Source organism: Diorhabda sublineata, chromosome 10, assembly GCF_026230105.1.
Source record: "Diorhabda sublineata isolate icDioSubl1.1 chromosome 10, icDioSubl1.1, whole genome shotgun sequence".
Lineage (NCBI taxonomy): Eukaryota > Metazoa > Arthropoda > Insecta > Coleoptera > Chrysomelidae > Diorhabda > Diorhabda sublineata.
Genome location: NC_079483.1, coordinates 22,362,253 through 22,371,894, shown reverse-complemented (window position 1 = coordinate 22,371,894; position 9,642 = coordinate 22,362,253). Strand labels below are relative to the sequence as shown.

The 9,642-nt window shown below is 36.5% G+C and overlaps 1 protein-coding gene across 1 annotated transcript; it reads right to left on the bottom strand.

Annotated features, from left to right (window-relative positions):
• Positions 1-721: 721 nt before the first annotated feature.
• LOC130449176 (craniofacial development protein 2-like) lies at positions 722-3,787 on the bottom strand. Its single transcript, XM_056786856.1, has 2 exons — positions 3,677-3,787; positions 722-2,116 (listed from the first exon to the last, which is right to left on the bottom strand). Exons 1-2 carry the CDS (start codon positions 3,785-3,787, stop codon positions 722-724), a joined length of 1,506 nt encoding a protein of 501 aa, XP_056642834.1.
• Between the last annotated feature and the right edge of the window lie 5,855 nt (positions 3,788-9,642).

Genomic DNA, 9,642 nt, shown 5'->3' with positions numbered 1-9,642 from the left:
TGACTTCTTTTATGATTTCGTCCATTATAATGTTAAAGAGTATTGGGCTGAGACTATCTCCTTGTCTGATCCCTGTTGATACTGGCACTTTACTGGAGAGTTCGTTGTTTACTCTTACATATGTGCTATTTCCGTTGTTCATGTCCCGAATGAAGTCTATTGTCCTTTGGTTTACGCCTCGTTTTTTTAGTAGCTCAATGACGTCATGTAATCTCACTCTGTCAAATGCTTTTGTTAAGTCTATGAAGCACATAAACGCGGTTTTATTGTACTCTATGGCCTTTTCGGCAATCTGTCTTAAGATGAATATAGCGTCTATGGTTGATCTATTTTTTCTAAATCCCTGTTGTTCTTCGCTCATGCCGCTACTTGAGATTTCTTCTGCAATAATTTTTGTTAGTAATTTTGAAGTCGTGCTTAGGAGGCTGATCCCTCTATAATTATTTGGATCTTTCTTTTCCCCTTTCTTAAAGACCGTTATGCTTATTTTCCATTCCTCTGGTACTTTTCTCTGGTCGTATATCTTGTTGAACATGACATGCATTTGGTCTATTAATTCATTGCCACCATATTTAAGAAGCTTGTTATTAATGTTATCCAGCCCTGGTGATTTCCTATTTTTCATCTTGCGCATTGTTGCTTCAATTTTGTCTTTTGATATTAATTGTTGTTGGATGTCTTCTCCTTCCTCAGATATATTTTCTTGTTTCTGTTCAGTGGATTAGCTTGTTATTATGTCACCGTAGAGTTCATGGAAATACCTTTCCCATTCTTTTAACGTTATTGTTTTCGTGTGGATGTATTCATTGATTGGTCTTTTGATGTTCCTTATCATATTCCAGATCTTTTTTTGTCCCCCATATAAGTCGTTTTCCATGTCTGATGAGTATTTCTCCCAGAATTGTCTCTTAATCGTTTGTATTTCCATATTTGTCCTATTCCTCACGACTTTGTAATCAGCATATGTAATTGTTTGACTTCTATATTGAAGATATGCTTTCCTTTTTTCTTCCGCAAGTGATTCGATTTCGTGTTTGAACCATGGTTTCGTGTTGGGCTTTCCGTTCAGGTTCACCTTTCGTTTGCCTAATGCCTCTTCTGCAGCTGTCCTTATATTAGTACTTAATCTTTTCCATGTTAGTTCTACAGTATCATCTTTCAAGATCTTGTTTTCATTTATTGCCTTCCTTAGTCTTTGCTGGTAGAGGTATTTTGTGGTATCATCGCTAAGGCTTTCTATGTTCAGCTTTTCTGTCACTTTCGGTTTGTTCTGGGTTTTCCTTTGTACGCAGTTCCGCATTATAGCTAGCACCATATGGTGGTTAGTCCCTGTGTTTACTGAGGTTAATGTTCTGACATCTAATATTTTTGAGGGATGAATATTTCTGTTTGTAATAATGTAGTCTATAATCGATTCATGTCCTCTTGTGTTCTCGAACGTATACTTGTGCTGTTGTTTATGGGGATAAAACGTGTTGTTAATGCGTAGTTCATTATGTGCACAGAATTGTATGAGTTGTTCTCCATTGCTGTTGAGTGTTTCTTCGTTAAACCGATTCTTAATTCCACTAATAACCTCGTTACCAATCCTTCCATTAAAATCTCCCAGTATCATAATTTCGTCTTGCTTCGGTATCTTATCGATGGTGATCTGCAGTTCATCATAGAATGAGTCTGTTTCTTCTTGACTTTTACTCGTATCAGGAGCATAGACGCTTAATATATGGGTTTTAGTTGTTTCTGTAAATTTAAACGTGGTTTGTAGCAGTCTGTCGCTTATATACTTTATGTCTATTATGTTTTTGTCGTATTTCTCGTGCACTAATAGGCCTACTCCCGATGCTGTTCTTTCATCTTTTGGTTTCCCATTATATATCAATGTATACTCCGCGATTCTAAAGTTGCCAGCTCCTTTCTTTTTCGTCTCAGACAAGGCACATATGTCTATTTTATGTTTCTCAAGCTCTATTATGGTTTCTTGGTCTTTGTTAGCAATTGATGTAACATTCCAGGTGGCTATTCGCAATTGTTGTCGCTTCCAAAATCGTTTTTTCCTTAACTTTGCTGGGTCGTTATAAGTTTTATCAGTCCTATCCGAGGCTACTTTCTTCGTTCTCTGAGTAAATGGCTGTTTTACATGAGGTAGGTAGCTAGCCTTGTCTTACAACTCTCCTCTTTTATCCGGGCTTGGAACGGCAGCATGGTCGTTGAGCTACTCAATCCGCCCAACGGCCATACTGGCAGAGTTTCCACAATAATGCTAGGATAAAAGTATGTGAAAAAAGAGAAAAGTTTCAATACATCAGTAACATTATAAGAGGTAGGTATATGAGACTAATGTTTGTTAAAATAGGAACTCAATACTATACAGAGAAAGTTACATTTCATGTTGTACTAGCAAATAGTGAAGATACCAATATGAGAGTCCCAAAGAATCAGTTACAGCTTATTGCAATTACAAAGACACGATAAAATTATTCTGAGAAGAGAACTTCTTGCAAAAAATAGCAGCTGTGTTACTCGGTAACGAGTGGACAATTTATGAAAGTAGATATGCGAACAGTCACAAATTTACATTATTTGTTCTACAACAAATTTTCATTTCGCAGTCAGACTAGGTGGTCTGTAAACGTAGATGGGAGCATTCCAAGTGGATTCGTAATAGGACCCTATTTTATTGAAAAATCGGCAAATGGATAGAGTTTCAAGTCGTTTACCGCTACTTCTTAAGGCTTATCAATTTCAAAGAAGGAGTTATCCTTTTTCGAAAGTGAAACTCCATTTTTCTTCTTTAAATGGCGTCGAATAGCTTGATGCATTTATATCAGCATATTATGAAAATCAGCTAGACACAGCAAGTATTATTAAGGGCCCTAATCAAATGGTTCATAGGTGGAAGTTTCATAAACAACATTTAAATAGTACAAAAACTATACAGTTCAGAGTTTTTAGGTTTCGGTATTCAATCTAAAAGAAGAGCCACATTGTTCAAATTTGGCAGAATGAAATACAGGATGACTCAAAAATGTGAAACTGTTGTAGAAAGTTTGTTGTTCTTCTGTACATGTATATACTTTTCAAAACGAGGTTCGAGTTTTATCAAATCTTTAAGTTGGAGTGAGCCTAAAAACCTTTATCTACGACAGAATATTTGGGTTGTGCGTTTCAAAGTACAGAAGGTGGTGACCTGCATACGACTTTCACGAGGAACTAGTGGAATACCGTATATGGAATATGAAAAAATATTTCTTGTTACGATGGCAAATTGCAACAAATTGAAATCTAAGATACAAAATGTCTCAGTGAAAAATTCAACTTTGTTCTAATAAGACGTTATTGAACAATTGTAATCAATTTCAAAACATGCTGAATTTGTATTCAAATACATTCAAAAAAATTGAAAATGAACAGCTGTTCAAAAGTTGAAGATATTGATAGAGTTAAGTATATTTATTTAATCAGATTTTAAAAGCTGAAACAAAATTTTAAGGTACAAGAGAATATATTTGTTAACTGTTGAATACCAAAAATCATAAAATCGTTTCTCATCTCTTTGAATAATGAAAATTAGATAAAGTGCTGAAATAAAAGAATAAAACAAAGGAATTCTTCAAGGGATTTAATGAAAAGGAATGTTTCAACAATAGCTAATATTCAGGTCGAGGATCATGCTCGCCAATGGTATTTTATCCATTTTATCCCAAGCATGCTCTATGGCATTCCCATCTCTTTTGAAATCACTCAATCTGGATGTGGTCTCGCATATCATTATTAAAGAACTACCCATCTTTGTATTAGCATCACGGATTCTTCTTTCATCTTTAAGATCAATAAACCAATGAAAATTCTTCTTCCTACGATTTTTTAAGCATAACGAAGATTTGCAGTTGGATAACTATCATCAATATTGTTTGTTTGGGTCCTTTTTCGTCTGTCTGTGTTTAGCCCGCTTGTAATAGCCCTAGGAGACTCTTTAATAGTTATTTTTTTCTTAGTATTATCAAAATCAGCCAAAAAATGTTTTCAGCTATTCAATATTTTTATAAAATAAAAATAAGCAATTCTGGATGCAGGTTGCTTATCATAGATTACAAAAATGGAATAGAGAAATTTCCAAAAAACAGCACCAAAATAAAACTAACGTTTATTCTGAGACATCGACAACAGAAGGGTTTCTGTGATCTACCATATTGGTGACTCTGAAATAATGTCCAGTTTTTTAGTTTTTTAATCAGCTCTTAAATGTTCGGAGAGTTTTGAATGTTGCTTCGAATAGTCAGTAAAAAATTAGATTTGAATTGGCACCTTTTGCTTATAAGCTTCAATACGGATCTCTGAATATGATCACAATTTTAAACTAAAATGGTTAATTTTTTGGTTCGTCCCAAACATACTTGCGACATGTAGCGATACGTTCGAATAAATAATAATCAAATTATGCTCAAACAACTCATAGAAATGGATATATGTAAATTAAGACCAAGAAAGCAAAATGCATTTAAATCACCATACATTTTGGCGTAACCAATACGTTGATTCTAAATATATTTTTTAAGATGCCACTTCCTCCGTTACAAGTATAACATTCATATACGGCCATCCAATCTGCAGAATGAAAGTTATTTAATAAACTCAAATATATCTATTTCAACGTTGCCAAATTATCAAGCTGCTAACCTGTCCGTTGAATATATTTTGCAAATATACATTGGTGTATATTGAAGGATTCCTGGCTATACCGTAAAAGTACCGACGCCAATTTGACCGCTGGATATATATATATATATATATATATATATATATATATATATATATATATATATATATATATATATATATATATACATATATATATATATATATATGTATATGTATATATATTTTTTTTGGGGGGGGAGGGGATTAGGAATCTGCTCTCAGACATCTAGGCTGATCAATATTGTGCCTAGATAGTGTCGGGTTGGCTATTGGCTGTTGTACTGCCGACCGACTAAACCCTTCCCCCTCATACGTGGATTCACCTGCTGAGAAGAGTGCTGGAACTACCGTTAAGTATTACTTCAGCATTCCGAGCGTTGCCTTACACTTATTTTAGTCTGTGCTTACTTCTATCTTCTTCTTTTTTCTCTATTATTTTCTGGATCATAACCGATACTATGTTCCATTTTTTTTCATCCTATAACATATGGTGTAAAATATTATCTGGAGTAAGTGTTTCTTCTACACATTGTTCAGCTTCAATTCGCTGTGGGCTCCATTTTGCACATACGAAAAATGTGTGTTCCGCGTCATCCATTTGGCTACAGTACGTGCATTCCGTTGTATTACTGATTTTAAACCTGTGGAAGTATGCTTCAAAACAGCCATGTCCTGTTAACATTTGACTAAGATAGTAGTTCACCTCTCCATGATTTCTGTTTACCCACGTTCTAATATTTGGAATCAGTCTTCTAGTCCATTGTCCATTTACTGCTTGTTCCCATTTGTCCTGCCACCGATTTAATGTTTCAGTACGTATCTCTATCTTCTCATTCCTTTGTTTGCCTTTTGTTTTGTATAGTTCCTCAGCCTGCAGTTCTATAGGTATTATTTCTGAAATCACTAACAGCGCGTTTGTGGAGACTGTGCGGAAAGCACTACATACTCTCAAAGCTAACTTTCTTTGCACTTTTTGGCAAATATCCTTGTATTTGGTATATTTCAGCGTTTCATACCATACGGGAGACGCATATAACAAAATCGAGTGAGTTACTGCACATAATATTTTTCGTTTACTTGCTGTAGGCCCATTTTTTTGCGGCATTATTCTACTTAGAGACAAAGCAGATGCTTCTGCTTTCTTGCAGACGATTTCAATATGTTTTTTCATTGTAGCACCTGTGTCTAGGGTTACACCCAAATATTTAATTTGCGGTTTTTATAATTATTTCGTTATTCAAGACTTCGATGGTGAGTCTTCTTGCTTCCTTTCGATCACCCAAAAGTACCGCCTCTGTTTTTTCAGGTGCAAGATCAAGTTTTTTCAAATGCATCCATTCAGCTATTCTTTGAATAACGATGTTAGCTTCTACTACTACCTGTGTCTTTATCTTTCCTGTTACTACTACTGCAAGATCGTCAGCGTAGGCCACCAATTTTACGCTACTTGGCATATCCAGTTGCAACAAGTCGTCATAATATAAGTTCCAAAGGACAGGGCCAAGTACCGAGCCCTGTGGGACACCGCAGGTTACTTCCATAATGGTATTACCTACAAGTAGTGTCCGGTCCGTTAGATAACTTGTGATCATGAGCATTAGGTATGGCGATATGTTTCGCTTTTTCAAGCTGTCAGCTATTCCTCTCCATGGTGCGGAGTTGAATGCATTTCTTACATCTAACGTTACAAGTAAGCATATCTTACGGTTTGCCCATGCCACATGTTTTGCTTCTTTTGCGATTTCTAGAACTTTAGCTAGTGCATCCACAGTGGAAATACCTTTCTGAAACCCAAACTGAGAGTTGCTAAAACCTCCTCTTGCTTCTATTTCTGCAAGTAATCTATTTTTGACGAGGTGTTCAAGAATTTTTCCCATGCAGTCCAGGAGACATAGTGGCCTGTATGACGTTTTTAAATCGTCCGTTTTTTTGGGCTTTTCTATTAGCACTAGTTTCGCCACTTTCCATATTTTGGGAAATTCCCCCGCATACAGTTGTCTGTTCATCACATCGAGGCACTTTTCTGGCAGGTATTTCACTACACACTTAGATATCTCTGGTGATAGCTTATCTGGTCCAGCCGCCTTCTTTGGTTTTATTTTATTTGCTGCCGTTACAATTTCTTCCTGAGTCCATGGTATTATATCCGCCCTCACCATGTCAATATGTGGCCAGGTGGTTATTTCATATTTTGGAAATAGTCCACTTGCTTCCTTAAGTATGATATCCTGTGAGATTTTTGTTTTAGGTCTTAGTAGAAATCTTTTTGTCACTATTTGGTAGCCTTTTCCCCAAACATCGTTTTGAACTTCCTCTATAACAGTTTTCCAGGAGTGTTTCTTCGCGTCTTTTATCATTTTTTTCTAGTAATTTCTTTTTTCTTTATATTCAGCTCTTGCTTTCTCTCTTTCTTCGACTGTGCTTCCGGATATTCTGTTTGCACGTGTCATGTATCTCTTTTTACAAAGGCATACATTTCTGGCCTCACTGATCTGTGATGACCACCAGTATACTGGTTTTTTCTTTCCACTATAGTTGTATGTGGGCTGAAATGTGCGTTGACAAGCCTTTTTAATAGCCGCCATGAGACCTTGAGGGTTTAGGGTGTCTGTTTCTTCTCGTATTTTTTGTTTTATCTCAGATATGAAGTATTGGATTTTCTTTTCTTCTATTTTCCATCCTTTAATAAATTTTTCAGGAGCTACTTTTTGTGTTTCTAAAGACGGTATCTCAAAGAAGATGTAATTGTGATCAGACAATGTTTCTTGGTCCAGTACTTGCCAACTCCCAAACATTTTGTTTATATAGTTGAGACAAAGGTGACACCTATATGTGATTAACTGTTTCCTCGGGAAAAAGTAGGAGTATTTCCATGATTTAGTGAAACCAAATCTAGGCCTGCGGCCCATTCAGACAACATATCACCCCTTTTGTCATTTTCAATCGACCCCCATATTGCCGCCTTCGCGTTAAAATCTCCAGCTATTAAGCATTTCTTATTGCGCGTTTCAATGGCGTCTTTGAGTTGGTGCAGAATTATTCCGAATACTTCTAATGTAAGGTTAGGTGATATGTAACAACTAAAAACAATTAATTCTGTGTATTCAATCCACACGAAGCCCTTGCCTCGTCCGCTATTTAGGACACGAATATCGTTATTGGTAATGCCTATAGCTGCATCAAAATTTTCATCAACGTACCATTTTGAGTCTTTTATGAGTATTTTATTCGGTTCGCTCACTATTGAAATGTCTATATTGTTCACTATTATTGTTTGCTTTAACAGATCGTGTGCAGGTCGCCTGCGAACTAGATTTATTTGTACAAATTTAGCCATTTCTTAGCCTGTTCCCACTATATCGCCTTTTGTGATATCTCTTCGGTATCTTGGGCAACGCATGGTGTGTGGTCTGTGACCAGATTCACTACACATTAAACAGTAAGATTTCTCAGTGCATTTATTCTTTTGGTGTCCCTCCTTTCCGCAGTTTTTGCAGCATTTGGATCGATCAGGTCCGCTACATTGCCACGCCGTGTGTCCAATACCCCAGCATTTGTAACATGTTAGCACATTAACTCTCTGCCTAACGGTGCAGCTTACAAAACCTATTCTTATATTTCCCTTATCCGTAAGTTTTTTACCAGTTTTTTTTTTCAACTAGAACGGTTGCGATCTGAGTCTCTCGGAAACCAGGACGAAGATTACTGACTGAAACATAATCTGTTTCGCTTCCGGCCATAAGTGACTTCACTGCTGTTTCAATCTCTTCTTTACTTGTGACCGCGTCGATATTTCTGACGTGTAAGACCGCTAGTGGTTCCTGTCCCCCAAGTTTTCTTATCTTCCCTTCTCCGTTTATATCTTTTAATGCGTTAGCTATGTCGTCTGCTCCTCCGCTATTTCGCTCCATTGTAAGTAGCAAATCTCCGGCCTTTGTCATTCGGGCTGCCTTTACTTTATTGTTCAAGTTTCTATTATGTACTTCTTCTTTAACTGCTTTCAAAAGCTCCGCATAAGAAGGATTTCCTCTCTCGATATATAAAGCTTCGTCCCTTGACTCTCTTCGTTTATTTTGTTTTTTTAGTGTCATACCGTCTGAGACAAAAATTTCTACATTTAGTTCAAACTGCATCAGAGCAATTTCTACTGCTTTACGTATTTCAGATAAATTCAGTTCCTTCTGAAATATTACCGTAAGTTTCTTTATATCTTTTTTTCTGCGCAAGTTCGGCTATTTTTGCCGTTAAGCAATATATTTCAAAAAGCACTTCCATTGTTTCTTTGGATTTGTCTATTCCGGCTACAAATATACTCTCCGCAATTTCTTGTAGTTCATCCGTTTCATCAAAGTGTACCTTACTAGTAGACTCAATATAAGCTACTTGTTGTGGTTCTGGTTTGTTCATTAAACCCAGTTTTTTAATTTCAGGCACGGCTTCTGCAACTTTACGAATGGCCATTGATTTTCCTGCCGTTTTTGGGTCTAGATACACTACAAGGTTATTTGAAACCGCTATCTTCTCTAGGTTATCTTGGATAACGTTTGTATGGACAAAACACTTTTCGTCCCAGAGTACCTCAACAATGCTTTGCAAAGAGTCTTTGATACGTATTTTGGAATCCGCTGACTATGTGAATATTGTTTATTGCACTTTGGAATCCGCTGGTCGTGTGGCAGTGTCGGGGATCTTTCACATTTCTCCTCCCTCCTTTGCTGTTGACTTCGTCCTCGAAGTCTCTGGGAACAAATCTTGGACAATCTGGATTTGAGTGGGTTGTAGTTTGGGACCATATAAGAATTTGGAAATTCTTTTTCGTTTCTTTACAGAGACGGTTATTAAAATTGCGGCAGGAGTGGAATTGGTTCAATGGGTTGAACTTGTCCGTGCGTCTCTGGAATTTGGAGTTTTTCTAGTATAATTTTGAGCTTCAGATGCAGCTTG